The following is an 18,397-nucleotide window of genomic DNA, read 5'->3' on the forward strand; positions in this document are numbered from 1 at the left end:
GGGGTTTCACCATGTTGGCCAGGCTGGTCTCAAACTCCTAACCTCAGGTGATCCACCCACCTCGGCCTCCCAAAGTGCTGGGATTATAGGCGTGAACCACCACGCCCGGCCAGCCCTCCTATTTTCAACTATTAACATTTGCATTAGTGTAGTACATTTAGTACAATTGATGAGCTTATATTGACACATTATTAATAACTGTAGTCCTTAGATTAACTTTTTCTCCCCAGTAGAATTTTATTGGTGTTACTTTTTAGCTTTTAAAACTACTGATCTTTTTAACTACAGATCTTCAGTTGTGTCCATATGGTTAGTACATGTGAAACAATTAGAAAAGATTGATAGCTCTACATTTGTATGTTTAAATGGGCTATTTTTAGATCGCTGGTAGCAAAGAAAACAAGTTGCAAGTAAAAACATATAAATACATAAAAGTTAGAGTGGGTGGAGACTGGCTTGATCTTGAATGGGATTATGAAGACTAGTGTGATAAAACCTGTTGCATAGACGAGATGCTGCTTACCACCTTGGTAGTAGTTCTTTTCTCCAAGGCTGAAAATCATAGGAAGATATAAAGTATTAGTGAGTTCAAGAACTGGGCTGGTACAGTCAGTGGCTCACACCTGTAATCCCAGCACTTTGGGAGGCCGAGGCAGGCGGATCACGAGGTCAAGAGATCAAGACCATCCTGGCCAACAAGGTGAAACCCCTTGTCTACTGAAAATACAAAAATTAGCTGGGCATGGTGGTGCATGCCTGTAATCTCAGCTACTCAGGAGGCTGAGGCAGGAGAATTGCTTGAATCCGGGAGGCGGAAGTTGCAGTGAGCCAAGATCGCGCCACTACACTCCAGCCTGGCGACAGAGGGAGGCATCATCTCAAAAATAAATAAATAAATAAACAAATAAATAAATAAGACCTGAGCACTGAGCTGTACCAAAATGTATTCTTCAATATGGTATTTTAACACATTTCTATGTGTTAAATATTAATAGCATGCTTTGAGAACAAGAGAGTAAAGGTATATTATGCCGAATAACATTGAGGTAGAATAGTGAGACCAATATAGACTGAATCATTCATTCATCAGTTCATTCAACAAGCATCTCTTTGGATTAACTATCATTTATTGAGTGCCAATTATTACATACTATGAAATATACAATGATACATTTATATATATACAAATATACAAGTTATTTATTGTTGCCTGGTTAAATAAATATGTTATTAACGTTACTTTAAAACCAAACACAGATATAGCATATTTATATAGCTAATAAACATAGTCCATTTTCTTTTCTACTGAACTGTTAGAATCATTGATTTTGTTGATTGGTAAAATTTATAACAGATGATCTGGTGTATTTTTCATATTTTGCATTGTGATAGGACATGATTTTTGGAATAAGACTAAAATGTCCAGGGTCTCAGGTATTGGCTGCTCTTGCTGGCTGTCTTCCCAGGTGAAATTAGAGCAGTTACTAATTCAGAAGACTCTTGATATGAAAGGTATTTTTGACAGAAAGGCAAAATGCACTCAAGATAAACATGAGGCATTCTTTTCCCATCATCTTCTATGTCTAGTGGCCAATTTTAAATACCGTATGTTTGGTTGAGTGTGGTAGCTCATGTCTATATTCCTAGCACTTTAAGAGGCTGAGGTGAGATGATTGCTTGAGCCCAGGAGTTTGAGACCAGTCTGGGCAACTTTGTGAGACCCCCGCCTCTACAAAAAAATTTTAGAAAAGTTAGCTGGGCATGGTGGCATGTACCCGTGGTCCCAGCTATTTGGGAGGCTAAGGTAGGAGAAATGCTTGAGCCCAGGAAGTTGAGGCTGTAGTAAGCATTGATCATTCTACTGCACTCTAGCCTGGGTGACAGAACCAGACCCTGTCTCAAAAAAAAAAAAAAAAAAATCAGATTGTTTTCTTATTGTTGAGTTTTAAAAGTTCTTTGTGTATATTATATAGCAGTACTTTATTAGATGTGTCTTTTGCAAATGTTTTGTCAGTTTATGGCTTGGCTTATTCTCTTGACAATGTCTTTTGGAGTGTAGAAGTTTTAAATTTTAACCAAGTCTAGCTTATTTTTTTCTTACATGGATGGTGTTTTTGGTGTATCAAAAAAGTCATCACTATACCCAGTATCATCTAGGTTTTCTCCTTTGTTACTTATTTAGTTTTAGAGACGAAGTCTTGCTCTAATCCCCAGGCTAGAGTTTTGCTCTACTACTCAGGCTTTTATTACCCAGTAACACGATCCTAGCTCACTACAGCTTTAAACTCTGGGCTCAAGTGGTCCTCCTGCTTTAGCTTCCTGAGTAGCTAGGGCGACAGGTGCACACTACCACACCCAGTTAATTTTTAAATTTTTAGTAGAGATAGAGTCTTGCTATGTTGCCCAGACTGGTCTTGAACTCTTGGCCTCAAGCAGTCCTCCCACTTCAGCCTCCCAAAGTGCTGGGATTACAAGTGTGAACCACTGTGCCCAGACTCCTATATTATTTTTTGAGTTTTAGAGTTTCATGTTTCACATTTAGGTCTGTAATCCATTTGGAGTTAATTTTTGTGAAGGGTATAAGGTCTGTATCTACATTCATTTTATTGCATGTAGATGTCCAGTTTTTTCAGCACTATTTGTTGAAAAGACTGTCTTGGCTCCGTTGTATTATCTGTGCTATTACGTCAAAGATCAATTGACTGTATTTACGTAGGTCTATTTGTGAACTCTTTGTTCTGTCCCACTGATCTAATTATCTAGTCTTTCACCAATACTACACTGTTTTGGTTACTGTAGCTTTAAAGTAAGTCTTGAAATCAGACAGCATCAGTGTTCTGACTTTGTTTTCTCCTTCAGTATTTAGTTGTCTATTCTGAATTTTTTACCTCTCCATAGAAACTTTAGAATTGATTTGTTAGTAGCTACAGAATAACTTGCTTTGATTTTGATTGGGACTACATTGAATGTACATTGGGACTACATTGAGTGGCTTAATAAGCCATTAAGTGAGGGTAAGTGAGCTACTACATTAAGTGAGCCATTCAACATTTTTTGAATGTTGAACCAGCTTTGCATACTTGGTATGAATTCCACTTGGTTCTTTATTTTATTTTATTTTCAGAGATAGGGTCTCACTTCATCACCCAGGCTGGAGTGCAGTGTTGCAATCATAGCTCACTGTTAACCTCAAACTCCTGGACTCAAGCGATCCTCCTGCCTTGGCCTCCCAAAGTGCTTGGATTACAGTTGTGAGCCACCGTGCCCAGCCTATAATTCTTACTATACGTTGTTGGGTTTGATTTGCTAGTATTTTGTTGAGGATTTTCACATCTATGTTCATGAGAGATATTGATCTGTAGGTTTCTTGTAATTTTTTTTTTTCTTACAGGCATGTGCCACCATGCCCAGCTAATTTTTTTGTGTTTTTAGTAGAGACAGGGTTTCTCCACGTTGGCCAGGCTGGTCTCACACTTCTGGCTTCAAGTGATCCACCCACCGCAGCCTCCCAAAGTGCTGGGATTACAGGAGTGAGCCACCACACATAACCTAACGTCTTTTTTGTGGTTCTGGTGTTAGAGTAATAGAGGTCTCCTAAAATGATTTAGGAAGCATGCTCTATGCTTCTGTCTTCCAAAGAGATGATAAAGAATTGGTATTATTTCTTTCTTAAATGTATGGTAGAATTCACCAGTGAATTCTTCTGGTCCTGGGTGCTTTCTATTTTGGAAGATTATTAATTGGTCAATTTCTTTAATAGGTGTAGACCTATTCAGGTTGTCTATTTATTGTTGTGTGCATTTTGGCAGATTGTGTCTTTCAAGGGTTTGGTCCATTTCATCTAGGTTATCAAACTCATGGCATAGAGTTATTTGTAATGTTCCTTTATTATCCTTTTAATGTCCATGGGATCTTTAGTGATCTCCCCTCTTTCCTTCCTTCCCTTCCCTTCCCTCCCCTTCCCTCCCCTCCCCTCCCCTCCCCTCCCCTCGTCTCCCTTCCCCTCCCCTCCCCTCCCCTCATCTCCCCTCCCCATTTGTGAGACCAAGTCTCCCTCTGTTGCTGAGGCTGGAGTGCAATGGTGCGATCTTGTCTCATTGCAACCCCTGCCTCCCAGGTTCAAGCGATTCTCTTGCTTCAGACTCCTGAGTAGCTGGGATTACAGGCACGCACCACCACGCCTGGCTGATTTTTGTATTTTTGGTAAAGACAGGGTTTAGCCATGTTGGCCAGGCTGGTCTTGAACTCCTGACCTCACATGATTCACCTGCCTCGGCGTCCCAAAGTGCTGGGATTACAGGCATGAGGCACTGCGCTCAGCCTCCCATCTTTCATTTCTAATAGTAGTAGTTTGTGCTTTCTCTGTTTCTTTTTCAATTAGCTTGGCTAGAGTCTTAATTTTATTCATCATTTCAAAGAACCAGTTTTTGGTTTCATTGGTTTTCTCTGTTGATTTTCTGTTTTCAATTTCATTGATTTCTGTTCTATTTTGTATTATTTATTTTCTTCCACTTACTTTGGATTCAATTTGCTCTTCTTTTTCTAGCTTTTTAAGGTGGAAGATTAGATTTTTAATTTTAGAGCTTTCTTGTTTTCTAATATATTCAGTCAGTGTTACAGATTTCCCTCTATGCACTGCTTTCACTGCATTTCACAAATTTTGATAAATTGTATTTTCATTTTCATTAGTTAAACATATTTAAACATTTCTCTGGAGCTTTCTTCTTCTACCTGTGTGCTATTTAGAATTATGTTGTTTAATCTTCAAATACTTGGTTATTTTTCAGCTATCTTTCTATTTTTAATTTCTACTTTGATAATTCTATTGTGGTCATTGAATGATTTCTGTTCTTTTATTTATTTATTTATTTATTTTTGAGACAGAGTCTCGCTCTGTTGCCCAGGCTGGAGTGCAGTGGCGGGATCTCAGTTTACTGCAAGCTCCGCCTCCCGGGTTTACGCCATTCTCCTGCCTCAGCCTCCCGAGTAGCTGGGACTACAGGCGCCCGTCACCTCGCCCGGCTGGTTTTTTGTATTTTTAATAGAGACGGGGTTTCACCGTGTTAGCCAGGATGGTCTCGATCTTCTGACGTCGTGATCCGCCTGTCTCGGCCTCCCAAAGTGCTGGGATTACAGGCTTGAGCCACCGTGCCCGGCCTCTTCTTTTATTTTTTATTTATCTTATTATATTTTATTTTTTTTGAGATGGAATCTCACTCTTCTTGCCCAGGCTGGAGTGCAGTGGCGCAACCTTGGCTCACTACAACCCCTGCCTCTTGGGTTCAAGCGATTCTCCTGCCTCAGCCTCCCGAGTAGCTGGGATTACAAGCATGCATCACCACACCTGGCTACTTTTTGCATTTTTAGTAGAGGTGGGGTTTCACCGTGTTGGCCAGGGTGGTCTCAAACTCCTGACCTCAGGTAATCCGCCTGCCTCGGCCTCCCAAAGTGCTGGGATTACAGGCGTCAGCCACTGTGCCCAGCCTGTTCTTTTAAATTGGTTAAGGTGTGTTTTGTGGTCCAGAAGATGCCCTGTCTTAGTGAATGTTCCATGTCTGCCTGAAGAATGTTTATTGTATTACTGTTCAGAAGTAGTTTATAGATGTCAATTATATCCAGTTTACCGATGGTGCTGTTGAGTTCAACTATGTCCTTTTGTGCTTTTCTGGCTGCTGGATCTGTTCATTTCAGATAGAGGGGTGTTAGAGTCTTTAATAGTGGATTCATCTCTTTCTCTTTACAGTTCTATCAATTTTTGCTTCATGTATTTTGGTGCTGTGTTGTTAGGCACATATGTAGTAAGCACCAATTAAGTCTTCTTGGAGTATTGACCCCTTTATCATTATGTAATATCCCTCTTTTTCCCTGACAACTTTCGTTGCCCTGAAATCTGCTCTTTCTGAAGTTAATGTAACTGTGGTTGCTTTCTTTCAATTAGTGTTAGCATGGTATTTCTTCCTACATCCTGTTACTTTTAATCCCTGTTTTTATATTTAAAGTGGATTTCTTCTATACAACATACAGTTGGGTCTTGTGTTTTAACCCATTTTCACAATCTCTGTTGTTTAACTGACATATTTAGACCATTGATGTTTAACGTGATTATTGATATAGATGGATAAATAACTACCATATTTGTTCCTATTTGTTGGTCCTTGTTTTTATTTTTATTTTTGTATTTTAAAAAATTTTTTCTAGTGAAAGGGTCTTGATTTTCTGCCCAGGCTGGAGTGCAGTGGCATGAATGTAGCTCACTGTAGCCTCGAACTCCTGGGCTTAATTGATCCTCCTGCCTCAGCCTTCCATGTAGCAAGCCATCATGGTTGGCAAATTTTATTTTTTTATTGTAGCTCTTTTTTTTTATCTTCCACACTTTTGCTGTCTTTTTAGTTTAATTGAGCATTTTATATGATGTTGTTTCTTACCTTTCTTAGCATATCATTTTTACTACATTTTAAACTTCTTTTAGTGATTGTCCTGGAGTTTGCAATACATTTACAACCAATGCAAGTCCGCTTTCATATAACACTATACTGCTTCATGGGTAGTGCAATACCTAATATTCACAAACTATTCCTAATTCTCTCTTGTTTCTTGTATCATTGCTGTCATTTATTTCACATATGTATAAGCGCATATATATACACACAATACCAAACATATATACATACACATACATAATTGAGTACATTGTTGCTATTAATTTGAACAAACTGTTATTTGTAAAAAAATTAATAAGAAAAATAAGTTTTCAGCCAGGCATGGTGGCTCACGCCTATAATCCCAGCACTTTGGGAGGCCGAGGCGGGTGGATCACCTGAGGTCAGGAGTTCGAGACCAGCCTGGTCAATGTGGTGAAACCCTGTCTCTACCAAAACTACAAAAATCAGCCAGGCATAGTGGCAGGTGCCTGTAATACCTGCTACTTAGGAGGCTGTGGCAGGAGAATCACTTGAACTCGGGAGGCAGAGGTTGCAGTGAGCTGAGATTGCGCCATTGTACTCTAGCCTGGGCGGCAAGAGCAAAACTCTGTCTGAAAAAAAATAGGAAAGAAAAATAAGTTTTATTTTACCTTCACTTACTCTTCTCTGATGTTTTTCTTTCCTTACGTAAATGTGAGTTTCTGACCTATATTGTTTCCTTTTTCTCTGCGGAACATCTTTTAACATTTCTTGCAAGGCAGGTCTGCCAGCAACAAATTCCCTCGGTTCCTGTTTGTCTGAGAAAGTTTTTGTCTTTTGTTTTTGAAGGGTGATTTTTCAGGATGCAGAATTAGAGGTTACTGTTTTTTTTTTTTTTTTTTCACACAACACTCTAAGTGCTTCATTCTCTTCTTGCTTGCATCGTTTATGAGGAGAAGGCAATGTAATTCTTATCCTTGCTCTTCTATAAGTAGGGATTTTTTCCTCTGGCGTCTTGATTTTTTCTTTATCTTTGATTTGTTTGAAATTTGAAAATGGTATGCCTTGGTGTAGGGTTTTTTGGGGGCATTTATCCCGCCTGCTATTCTCTGAGCTTACCAGTTCTGATTCTGGTTCTGATGCTTATTTAGTCTCTTCAGATTGTATTGTTTGCTTTTTAGTATGCTTTCTAATTTTTTGTTAAAAGGAAGATATGGTCCATGTGTGGTGGCTCACACCTGTAATTCCAGCAATTTGGGAGGGTGAGGCGGGAGGATCACTGAGGCCAGGAGTTCAAGACCAGCCTGGGCAATATGGTAAAACCTTGTCTCTACAAAAACATACAAAAAAATTCAGCTGGGCATGGTGGTGGGCACTAGTAGTCCCAGCTACTTGTGAAGCTGAGGTGGGAAAATCACTTGAGCCCAGGGGGGCCGAGGTAGCAGTGAGCTGAGATCATGCTACTACACTCCAGCCTGGGTGACAGAGTGAGACCCTGTCTCAAAAAAAAAAAAAAAAAAGGGATATGATATATTGGGTAAAAGGAACTATGGTAAATGGGATGTTAGTAACTGAGTGGCAGTGTGTGGGGAGGGAAAGCATTCTACAGTCCTGTGGGTAAGTTTTAGTCTTTTGTTTCTCATTATTTTTTTGAGTGTGTGTGGTGTGTTTTTTTAACACCCTCGGGTGAGACAGAAGGGTAAGAGGAGATTGGAGTTGCGTATTTTTCCCCAGGTAGGTTAAACTCTGATATAACCCCAGCAAGTTAGGCTCTCATAAAGTAGTTTCTGTTGAGGGCAGGCTTTGTTAAGAACAGAAAGATCTGGTCTGGCATATTTCAAGATGGTTCCATTTTCACACCCACTGCCAGAGGTTCTAGGGGATTTTTATTCAGTATTGGCTGTTAGGGCCTGGTGGAGCTCCTGGAGGTAAAACACATCAGTGTGAGGGCCCCCAGGTCTGGGTCCCCCTGGAATTTTTACTTTTTACAATTTTTAATTTTTACATTTTACAATGTCTTGTCTACATTGAGCCTCTAGAAATTTGTGAATCACAGTTTATGTGTTCCTACCTTAGTACTGATTCCTGAGAAGGTTCTTGCTTGTGGATTTCTGCCCTGATAAATTGTGATTCTCTGTATCTGCCTGTCTGTCTCTCCAATTTTTGGGGTAGCCGTTTGCTCTATGATGTCATTTTTCTGACGGATGTAAGAAGAGCTGTTCAGCTTTTTACTTGTGGTCAGATCTAAGTGAAGTCTTCTGAGCTCCATGTTTTGGCCTGGAAACTGGATGTCTGAATTTTTACAAATCGGTGCATTTCAGCTTTGAAGGACATTGTGTTGCTAGAACCTAATCATTGCACCTTAGTTTGAGGGAAGGATTGGTCATTATTGTATTTGGAATTAAGATATGAATTTCATTATTACAAAAAAACTCTACTTATTCCAAGAGCTGCTTAATTGAGTCCTTGAATCTCATTAATATTCTGTACTATCATACCTATCTGTGGTCCTTCAGGACAAAAGTCTTGCATCATCTGCCCTCATGGAGGGCCATTATAATAGACTATTTATATAGTTACTTTGAGGCAGCATTACATATCCATTGGAGACAGATTTATTTGTTTCAGTTACCATACATCTGTTGATTTAAATCCATAATTTTTGGATACCTACCAGAATGGCTGACACTAAATATTGGCTAGGATGTGGAGCAGATAGAACTCTTGTACATTGCTGGTGGAAGTGTAAATTGGTACAATCACATTGGAAAACAATTTTGTTAAAATCTACGAAAGATACACATGTGCCTGCCCTAATATACAGAAGTAGTTACTCTACTAGATGTATGTCCAAGAGAAATACATATACATGTTTACTAAAATACATTTGTGAGAATGTTTATATCAGTATTCTTTATTATGTTGTTTTCAAAATGGTAAAACAGTGATTCTCATACAACTGTATAAGGGACAGATATCCTGCATTTTTTAACTCATTGATTAGGGATTTGGGATGTTATTATAGCTGGTTCAAAGGAGAAGGTGAATATCGCAGAGAAGCAATTAGGAATACTGAAATAAATTTTCTAATAGCTACAAGCTTGGTTAATATTCTGTTGGCACTAAAATGTACTGTTTGGAATCTTTTCTACAGAGTGGAATTCACTTGTGTCTCTACCAGACAAAATTCATTTGCATTTCTGTGCACAAGAATCAATTGCATTACTATCAGTTTTCGACAGCTCAGAGTATTGTACAGTAGCCCAGTCAAAAACAAAGTGTGGATCCCCTATGGAATCAGATAACCCCAAAGGGTCTGCTAGAGAGCTCTTGGTAATCCATAGTAAAAACACACAGAACACCAAATAATCTGTTCAGCATTTCAAAATCTTTCACAATTTTCCTTGACATCTTTTTTTTTTTTTGAGACTGAGTCTTGCTCTGTTGCCTAGGCTGGAGTGCAATGGTATAATCTCAGCTCACTGCAACCTCCGCCTCCTGGGTTCAAGCAATCCTCCTACCTCAGCCTCCCGAGTAGCTGGACTACAGGTGTGTGCCACGTTGCCTGGCTAATTTTTGTATTTTTAGTAGAGACGGCTTTTCACCATGTTGGCCAGGCTGGTCTTGAACTCATGACCTCAGGTGATCCACCCACCTTGGCCTCCCAAAGTGCTGGGATTATAGGCATGAGCTACTGTGCCTGACTTCCTTGACATCTTACGAGCTAAAAACTAGAAGTAAAAAAGTAAAAACAACTCAGAGGTCCATGAACAGTACAATGGATAAAATTGTAATATTTTCGGCCAGGCACACTGGCTCATGCCTGTAATCCCAGCACTTTGGGAGGCCAAGGCGGGTGGATCACAAGGTCAGGAGATCGAGACCATCCTGGCTAACACGGTGAAACCCCATCTCTACTAAAAATGCAAAAAATTATCTGGGCATGGTGGTGGGCGCCTGTAGTCCCAGCTACTTGGGAGGCTGAGGCATGAGAATGGCGTGAACCCAGGAGCAGAGCTTGCAGTGAGCTGAGATCACACCTCTGCACTCCAGCCTGGGCGACAGCAAGACTCCGTCTCAAAAAAAAAAATTTATAATATTTTCATACAATGGAAGTCTATATAGCAATAGGAATAAAACTACAATTCCATGCAACAACATGAATTAATTTCATAAGCATAGTAATGTGTGAAAGAAGCCATTCCCAAGGGTACATATTGTGGGAACCCATTTACATTAAAATGAACAAGTAGAACTTAAAGTAATAGAAATCAGTTATGAGTTGGGATTATGACTGAAAAGAGATGTAGCAGGACCTTCTGAGTATCCGTAATATTCTGTTTCTTGATGTCTCTTCGTTCAGAGGTGTATTAACATTTCAAATTCATATTATACATATACTTAGGATGTGTGTATTTTTTCTATGTTTGTTACCTTTTGATAAAGTTTGCTAAAAAAAAATATCATTTGCAGATCACAAACATCCATTTAACCAGTATCTATAGGGAAAAGTGGGGATGTGAATGTTTACTCTTGTCCTAATAATGCAGCATTATAAAACAGTATTTTTATTGTCTTTGGTATTTGAATTTTCTATATTATAGTTAGATAGTCTATGAAAAGTCATCAGAAGTTTAGAAGTAAGTTTGATTCTGAGGGCAAGAAAACCTTCATTTACTTTTAGAATTCTCTAAAAACACTTCTACAGCTCTCCCAGAACTTCTATAGCCTTTTCTGTGTATATATTATTGTCTTAGCTGTTGTAATTTCCTTTTGCTTTAGATTGAGTTGTGAGATTCTAAACTTGTACTACCCCCACCCCTTTTTTGGTTTGGTATGTAATTTGCATATTTTCACCATGCGAAAGCTATTTTCTATGGTTGGAAAAGATTTTTTTTTCCTACAGTGTGAACAAATCATTCTTTGTTCTCCTTATTGTGCCTCCAAACTGGTACGTCCGGTTTATGCCCCAAACAACAAAAGTCTGTCATCAGAAATTAAAATGCCAGTAAGAACAAAGGCAGAGACCATGAGGAGCTCTTGGAGAGGCTTTCTCCCTGTTCGCTCCTCTCCCCAAGTTACCACAGTTGCCAGGAAGCTGGAATACTGCTTGGTACTCGCCTTCCTCGTAGTTCTACTCTTGTATTTATTGCTATTGTTGGTTTAAAAGTGAACTTACAGTTTAGTATACGTCTTTTCAGGATCTATAAAATCCTTATCTTTGAGATTCCTTGCCATTTTTAATGAGGTCTCTTCTTAAAACCTAAAAAATCACTCTTGACAGCCTATAAAAAAAATCAGTTTTGGCACTTATTTGAAGGGAAAATTATCAGTGAACATAATGTATAAAATTATTATTCAGAAAGATAGCTAAAGCAGAATCTGTAAAGACTAACCATCCTCTTTGTGTCCTTTCTGAAATGTATGCATCATATCTGTAAAAACTTTGTTGACACTGTTTCTGTTCTGAAATGGTACTCTAATGTAGAATTCCCACAGACTATTTGGAGAGTTCTCTCCTCGAGGAAGTTTGACATTTTGTGATTCACATAGGATAGTTTAGAATTATGTTTCTAATTTCAGTAGGTTGTACAATCCTGATTTTAATATATTCAGAAATATCTATAAATGTGACACAGTGTTTCCTCTGCTCCCCCCAACCCCCACCCCCACCCCCGAGTTATAATTAAACACAGATCCTGGGACCTTAGAGGTAATGAAGAATGGACAGTGAATGTGGGGATGCATTTTATAATCAGTCCAAATGTTTTTTCTCCCCCTCACCTGTTGCCTTATGTGTAAGGAGGGATTTAAGATAGAAGCTTAGAATGGGGCATTTAGGTTTGTTTTCAAAGCTGTTTTGCTGAAAAGTATTGTGTATTCAGGTTTCAAAATGTTTTTTGATGTCAAAATATGTATTATGTATATGTCAAAATGTGTATTAAATACAGTGATAGCAAACTTTTATCATATTGTGAGTATGCTAAGACAGATTTGTTTTATTCTTTTTTTTGAATAATTGAGTATAGCAGCTCCTTTAAATATGGTTACACTTCTTTAACATAAAGATTTTATTTGATAGGACCAAAAGCTAAATACTAGAACTCTGGCATATGGAAATAATAGTATAGAGTGGTGGATTTTGTTTTAGAATACTATCATTTATTGTAAGTGTAAAATGAGAAGTATTTTTCATTACTTGAAATATAATTTCAATGTAAGTTCTGTGGTATTATTTTAAAATATATTGTTTATTTTATTAATAGAAATCGCACGTATATTGGGTAACACTTATCTGTTACATAATTTATTTTTAAAATGTAAATGGCTTGGCAGTGTTTTTATTCTTTTGGCTATTGTTAAAATTTTAAAAGGTAGGTGGAAATAGCCAATAACAAATCTGTAATATAATTAGATTACATTAGTGTTACACTTTTTAGCATACATATACTTAAAATAAAAAAGACTGTAATTTTTAGATTTCAGAGAATGTGTGATACTACATTGCAGGCAAGTTGAACAAATAACCTTTTAAGACTTTTTCTAAATTTTAAACTTTGTTCTATAATAATAAAATGTGGACTATAATGGCCGTGGTTTTTATTCTGAAAATTAAAAGTTACAAAGGAATTTGTAGAGTAAATAAGTTCTTATAGTTTGGTATAATGCGTTTATAGCTTTCATGTGTTTCATTGGTGATAGGTGGTGCTGTTGTTGCACAGTTAGTCCTCGTATTCTTCACATCTGCATCCCAAGTGCTACAGAAGGATTTCTTGCTAATAAATAATTTGTAGTAATTATCATAAGCAAAATGAATATGATGGTTATTTAGGCATTATCACAACTTAACATTTATAAGAAACAAAAATATTTATAGTTTGCAGCTCTTAAATTCAGATAGAAGCTGAAAAATCTAAAAAAGTAGTTACTCTAAAAGAGAGCTCTGTAGATTTATAGTAATATTGTAAGATTTATACACTTCTAATTTTATAATGTATACATCTTTGATATTTTAAACTGCTTGTATGGCAGGCCTGTTTTTAAAAAAATACCATCAGTATGTTTCCTCTGTTGAATTTATATCTTTATTACATTGGTTGTAAGTTCTTTTGTATCTTGAACTAGTTTTATAATGGTTGCCATTTTCTCTGATATTGCATATTTCATCAAACACTAGGCAATTATGAAAATGGTTTGAGAACTACAGTACCATGTAGAGTAATTTAATCTCTCTCCCTTCCCCATCTCCCCCAAAGATAAACTCAGAGTTCTGTCAGTTGAGATGGAAATAGGAAAGCTATTCTTAACTATAATTTAATCTGCTCAGTGCTTCAATCAGCAGTTTGAAAAGCAGTTGTTTTCACACTTGACACATATTACCATACCCCTTTACCTTTTGTTCTTCTTTTAAAAAAATTTTTATCCCCCACAAAATGTCCTGAACATACCCTTTATCTTTTGAATTAATAGAATGAATGACTCAAATTGCTTGGATATTCATAGTGTTTGAGCTATGTTTATATTTAAGTGTATAATAAAAATGATGACTTTTAAAAGTTGTGTATATATAGAATTTTTTGTTCACAGAATATTGAAATTAGAAGTATCCTGGGGGCTTCTTTAGCAGCTTTTCCTTTTCATTTTATGATTGTGAAAGAATATAGGCTTATTGAGGTTACATGATTTACTCAATGTTAACAGACAATTAGTTGCCTAACCGTAAGTATACCTAAATTATTCACATTTCACTTAAGTGAATATGTATTGCTTTTTCTCATTTACAACATATTTGTTAAAGTTGCTACAATATTTAAGGTGAGATTTTCAGAGTAGTATTACAGTTTTGTTCTCAAAAGAGAAGGCAGTTGTGCAGGAACTGTACAGATTTCTAATGGTTTAATAAGATAAAAAATATAGACTTCCAGAACAGACCCTTTTTTTCTGTTCATATCAAGTGTGTGCTCTTACAGTTTTCTAAAATTACTTGCAGTAATGTGACCAACAATCGTGTATGAGCAACAATAAATGTGTGTGGATGTAATATATATTTCAGACAAAATATTGTTATAAAATTTGAAAGATCTTGTTTTTATATAATACTGTTGTGACCTTCATTTTCCCACTGAAATATTTTCTTTCTTCTCTCATGCAGATCAGTGGGGAAGCACAAGAGCTCTTCTCTGTTCGACATGGCCCAATTCGAGCGGCTAGAATCTTGCCTGCTCCACAGTTTGGTGAGTGTAGTCCTTAAGAAGAAAATCATTCAGAAAAGAGTTTCTCTTTTGTTGGTCTTGGACTACAGACAGCAAGAATGATAACTAAAGTCTGTTTTCCTCCAAGTGTCCATTCCCCTTCCCCACCTCCCCCAATGATAAACTTAGTTCTGTCAGTTGAGATGGAAATAGGTAATCTTAACCAATTCAATATGGCCATTCACTTTCTGCTGTGGTTTTGATTTATCTTCATCCTCTTTGATCTCGATTTAGCCTCTGCCTTTGCTGGCTCTTTCTTGAAGTCCTTTTCTCTCTTGGTTTTCATGGCATCCTTCTTCCCATATCCCTTCCTGGCTGACTGTGCCGCCTTTGTTATGTTTCTGGCTTAGCTTTCTTCTGTGGGTATTCCTCAAGTCTCTGTTGTTCTCCTGCCTTTGCCCTCCTTCTCAGTTATACTTATGCTGTGGAGAGCTTGGTTTTCACTTTTATCTGGGTTGTAGATGACTCTGCTGTCTGCATCTACAGCTATGTCAGAAGTGGAGTTTTGGGCTTTTAAGCTTGCAATTCTGCTGTAATAGAGAATACTTCTTAATGTTGTGTTTAAATAGTATATATGTTTTGTATTTATTAAAAAAATTCAAATATGTGTTTGTATTAAACCTGCTTTTAGATGGCTAAATAACTCCTGACTCCTTAATACTTTGAGTTTTCCAAAGGTATTATTCTCTCATTACATTTCCTGTGTTCACTCAAGAATATTTTTGCATGTGCACTGAAAACATAATCATAATAATCATGTTTGGATACTTTAAAATCTTTTTAAAAATAGGATATTAAGATATTTTAATTCTATTATATTTTAAAAAGTTACCTGAAGTGAAAAAAGTCTTATAAGACTTCTTGTAGCAGCTAATTCTCTAAATTTGTGAGATTGATGTTTTCGAAGACTTACGACATTGTGATTGTGCGTAAAGAATATAGGGATTAATTTAGCAACTAAATCTGCCTAAATGAAATGAGGAGGGTGGAGGAAACAAGGCAACAGTGTCTTGCAGTCACGTGTAGATTTTCTCCCTTGCTATTCAACTCTATGGCATATTCTGATTTCAGCTCTTTCGCTGTCTGTTTCTTTCTCACACAGTTGATCGTGCTCTCTCTCGCTCTCTCATGCCATGTCACTCTCTCTTTTGTTCTGTTTTTTGTTGCATTTGTAATTTGGTGAAATATTTTGACAATGAAGATTCTAGACCATCCTTTTCTAGAAGGTTTTTGGAATAGCCAGCTTTCTCTTTGGATGGTTGGAATCAAGGAGGACTTTATTACTAAAGGACTCTGCTCTGTTTCTTTGTGGGTAATTCACAGATGCAGACTTTTCCCTCTTCTTGTTATTTGTGAAGTTATTTTGTTTATGAGTATTATCAATGTTCATCTTTTCTGAACTTTTAAGGCAGAAATATGTCATGAAAATATCTAATTAATATTGCTAATATTTTCTTTAGAAGTAGATTTAATTTACTTTCCTTTTTTAAAAAAGATTTCTTCCTTTACTATAATGTACTTATTTAAAAATATATTGTTAGATTTAAAATATGATTTTACATGGGTAAGTTTTCTGTTATGAGTTAAGCAAATTACTTGTGTAGCTTTTATTGTATTTGATTAATTTTTTAGATTTTTGAAAAAGACTAGTCAAGTGCAGTAGTGAGAAGGGGGAAAAAGTAGAACGAGGAGTTTCATCCGTAACTGACTGTAAACAATCGAGAACTCACTACCTTCAGAGCAGCCTTTTAGATTTTTTCCCCCAAAGTCATACGTGCAAATGATCACATAAAACTTGTAATGGAAAAGAGTAATACCCACTTTTCTCTTTTACCCATTTTGCTTTAATTTGTTGTGGTGGAATATGTAGCTTTCTGAAAAAGGATGTGTGGGAGGTATTGTCTGTCTTTATTCTTCCTTCACTCTTGATTGATTATTTGGCTGGATAACAAATACATGTTTATAAGAAAGTTACTTCAGAATTTCAAAGGCATTGGTGTAACATTATGTTGAAGAGTCTAAGGCCATTTTGATACCTTTTTCTTTGTGGCTTGTTTTACTTTCCGGAAATTTATACAATGTTGGCTTTGTTCCCGATGTTCTGAAACTTTGCAGCCTTGTGTCTTAATTCACACATTTTCTTGGACCCTTTTAATTTGAAAATGCAAGTCTGGTATTTTGACGAAATGGCTTCAGTTTTTGTTGTTGATTTCTTCCATTAAGTTTTCATTGTTCACTCTTTCTATAACTTGTATTATCTGGATGTTAAATCCCTTGTACTGGTTAATTTTTTAAAATTAATTTCTTATTCTTTTTTTGAGATAGTTCCAGTGTGGCTTACTAATACTTCTCTTGAAAAATTATTTTCTGCTGTTACGTTTTTCTTACCCTATACCTCTCACATCTAATACCTTCCTCCCTTCTTTCTTCTTTGCCTCCCTTTCTTCTTTCTTGGTATACTTTACATATGAATAGGTAGCAAATAGAATCCAATGACATATAAAAATAATTAAACATCAGGACAAAGTAAGATTTATTCCAGGAATGCAATGTTGGCTAACATTTGAAAATTAATGGGCTGGGCTTGGTGGCTCACACCTGTAATCCCAGCACTTTGGGAGGCTGAGGCAGGTGGATCATGAAGTCAGGAGTTCGAGACCAGCATGGCCAACATAGTGAAACCTCGTCTCTACTGAAAATACAGAAAATTAGCCGAACATGGTGGCTGGCGCCTGTCTGTAATCCCCGCTACTCGGGAGGGTGAAGCAGGAGAACTGTTTGAACTCAGGAGGTGGAGGTTGTAGTGAGCTGAGATAGCGCCATTGCATTCCAGTCAGGGTGACAGTATGAGACTCCATCTCAAAAAAAAAAAAAAAAAGGAAATCCATGTAATTTACTGTATTAGAGTGAAGAAGAAAACCTGTATGATCATCTCAATAGAAGTAGGAAAAAAACTTTGCCAAATCTCAGTAGCCATTTATGATTAAAAAAAATTTAGCAACCTAGGAATAGAAAAAAGTTCTGAATATGATAAAAGTTATCTATTTTAAAAATGTATACCAAGCATCATACTCAATGTTGGTATATTGAATGCTTTCTTGCTGAGTTCAGGATGACTTCTGTCACCACTTCTATTTATTGTAGTTCCTAGCCATTACAATAAGGCAAGAAAAACAAAAAAGGCATAAAGATTAGAAAGAAGGATATGAAAGTGTCTTTATTCATCGATAACATGATTGTGTACATAGAAAATGCAATAGAACCAACAAATGGTTAGAATTAATCAGTGAATTTAGCAGAGCTGCTGCATACAAGGTTCTATAAATCTTTTGTGAACTGAATCCCTTCCTGTGCATTTTTCCAGCATCACGTTCTGCCATCTTTACCCTGTCCCCCTCACTAGTCATTACAACAACATTCCCTTGTGGTAGTTGTACTGAATTTCTTTTATTTCCTCAAAAGATCCATCCTCCTGCTTTCCGGTCTGCATTTGTTATTTCCTCTTCTAGAATACTCATGTCCTTCTAACCCTTCTTGCTCCTTCTCCACTGTCAGTAGTGCGTGCTCCCATAGGACTTAATGTTCTTCAATTGTTCATTTGCCTCTTGTTTGCTACATTTGCAGACTGTTTTTATGTATTCAGTGTCTCACAGAGTGCTTTATACAAGGTATTAATAAATACTTGTTGAATGTTGCTGGATTGTATAATACTTTGCAAGTGAAGACCTGGAAGAAAAAGTGAGT

The 18,397-nt window shown here is 37.0% G+C and overlaps 1 protein-coding gene across 13 annotated transcripts in view; it reads left to right on the forward strand.

Moving 5' to 3' along the window:
- BCAS3 (BCAS3 microtubule associated cell migration factor) overlaps nucleotides 1–18,397 on the forward strand; it is a 704,563-nt gene that overhangs the window by 48,472 nt on the left and 637,694 nt on the right. For all 13 annotated transcript variants that reach the window (XM_017950665.3, XM_017950664.3, XM_017950669.3 and 10 more), the window contains exon 6: nucleotides 14,554–14,635. In XM_017950665.3, the coding sequence (XP_017806154.1) occupies nucleotides 14,554–14,635 (82 nt within the window). The remainder of the gene's footprint in view (nucleotides 1–14,553; nucleotides 14,636–18,397) is intronic.

This window comes from Papio anubis, chromosome 17, assembly GCF_008728515.1.
Source record: "Papio anubis isolate 15944 chromosome 17, Panubis1.0, whole genome shotgun sequence".
Lineage (NCBI taxonomy): Eukaryota > Metazoa > Chordata > Mammalia > Primates > Cercopithecidae > Papio > Papio anubis.